The following is a 2,340-nucleotide window of genomic DNA, read 5'->3' on the forward strand; positions in this document are numbered from 1 at the left end:
AATAGTTCCTGGGATTGAGATGGAGGGTTTGGTTTATAGATGTTCATAAAAGATCTCACAAGAGAGGAGTATTTCTTTCTTGCAAAACAGATCCTCATGACCAAGCATCTAAGGCTCATAATCTGGTCTTCACATCCAGATCTTAGAATTCCTGATACTATTTCTTTTCCTCGGGGCTTTTGTAACCACTCTATTTTTATTTTTATCTTCGACACTCAAACGCCCTCTCCCTGTCCACCTACACACCAATGAGGACACTTTTAGCTCTCCCACTGGAAAGCCTTGTATGTCTTTCTTCTTGAATTTCTGTAAAGCAAGGATTTCTTCTGTTCTTGTGATATGAGCTTAGTTGCAGCCAGTGGTTATGATGCAAAGAAAGCAAGCAAGAAATCGTATTGCTCTTACCAAGACATATTTAGCTGATTCACATTTTTACCCATAATTTTATTAGGAATCATTATAGGAGGCTAATTCTTCGATAAATAGAATTTTGCTCCCACGTCACTTCCAGCTGTTAAAAAAATGCCTCTTGCTGTTTACTGTCAAATGTTTGAATGAACATGGTGGGATGGGTACCCAACCATCTCCCTTGTCAGTTCAGTACCTATCAGATTACTTTGACGCTATATAGATGTCTGAAATTAAAATGTGGTATAAAATCTTCATACTTCGTAGTTTCAGAATCTTTCTCCTTTCGAGTTATGTCTTTTATCATCAATAAGGATTTTAAGTATGGTCTTTTATATTATCTAATATCATTTCTTTTTCTTTATTCTACTGCTATTCTTGCATAATTACTGATTTTGAGTTTATCACTTTGAAGTACACATATTCATCATAAGGGCATTAATTTACTATCTGTTTTAAGACATATTCCTCACCATAAAAAACACCTTCACAAAAATGTATATATATATATATGGCTTGTAGGTTGAAAAATATATTTGCTTATATTGGTATATTATTATATTCTTCTGTTTCAGTGCCAAGTTCGCAAGGAAACTCAGGTTTGTGAATAGCCTGAAAGAATTATCAAGTCTTATCCCTATGGACCAAGTATGCATCCCTGACCGAGTGAAACAGTAAGTTTCAGATAAAAAAGTGTAATGCATGTAACACTTTATACTGGAAAAGGAAGAAAAATAAAAAGGCTAATAGAGATGGGAAGAATAGAGTAATTTTTTACCTCTCATGTTTTGGAGGATTTTTATTACTTGCCTCAGAAAAAATGCCTTTCCAAAGGAATTGCCTGGGACATACATAAATCTTGTTTTCAGTGAATATAAGATCAGTTATAAAATGAAAATTCTGCAAAACACTGTGAGGTATATCGTATTGTCTTTCATATGTGACTCTTAATCAACTATAAAGGCATATAGTCTGTGGTTGAGGTAATGCTGATATTTTTTTAGTTTAGGTTTTGATTTTTTTTGTTAGTTTATTTGAAAAAAGTGGAATTTTAGTGAGCAACTTTTCTTTAAAAAAGGGACAGTTTGCTCTTGGCATCATCATGACTGAAATGTTAATAATAAAATGAACTGAAATGATTTTTAAATTATATCTCTGTTACCATTTATCTCAAGTCAGAATATTGTCCCAGAGAAATGAATGAGTGTAAATGAGAATATGTAAATTCTATATTTTGTTTATAAAGTAGATACTATATTTACAAAATGTAAAACTTGGTTAATCATTGAAAGCAGATAATTGTTTTTCTTATTTGTTACAAAGTATTGAGGTGAGTAACACATTTTAACACTAATTTCACCTTTGCAGATATGATGAAATACGCGAAAGTTTGTTAGAGAAGGCATGAAGATGTGAGTAAAGCTTTGATAAGTGTATAAATTTTTTTTACTGTGAATATTATTTTATTATTCAGATCATTTATAACTTTTGGAGATAATACGCAAAACAGGTATACAGTAAATGAAAGGAAATAGTGTTTTTTCCTGAAATAGAAGAATTTAAACATCTTAAACTTTATTAGAAGTAATTTTTTACCATATACTTTGATTTGCTTATATATATACAGATGGACAACACTTGGAAGGTCGAGAAGGATCTTGGCCTTAATCTTAGACATAATGAAGACGTATCGAGTCTCTGTAAAGATGGAACCAGAGCTGTTACCTGCATTGATTTCATCCTAGAAGAAGCGACTGTATGGACATAGTGTATAGTACAATAGAATTCCCTCTTTGAAAATGATTCCTTTGTTGTTGGTTGTGGATTGACAATAGTGTGTTGGTAAGAAGTTCTGTGATGAAAAAAAAGGGACATGTAATATGTACGGTTAGACTCCAGTATATGTATAATTTGACCAAGCGGTGAAATTTG

At 32.2% G+C, this 2,340-nt stretch overlaps 1 protein-coding gene across 1 annotated transcript in view; it reads left to right on the top strand.

Annotated features, from left to right (window-relative positions):
- The window catches only part of LOC119594532 (protein prune homolog 2-like), a gene marked incomplete in the record, with an annotated part of 78,042 nt that extends 75,702 nt beyond the window's left edge, over nt 1-2,340 (top strand). The window contains 3 exon segments of the mRNA XM_037943563.1: nt 984-1,082; nt 1,777-1,820; nt 2,036-2,340. Coding sequence (XP_037799491.1) covers nt 984-1,082; nt 1,777-1,816 — 139 coding nt within the window.

The sequence above is a fragment of the Penaeus monodon genome, chromosome 34, assembly GCF_015228065.2.
Source record: "Penaeus monodon isolate SGIC_2016 chromosome 34, NSTDA_Pmon_1, whole genome shotgun sequence".
In the NCBI taxonomy this organism is placed as follows: Eukaryota; Metazoa; Arthropoda; class Malacostraca; order Decapoda; family Penaeidae; genus Penaeus; species Penaeus monodon.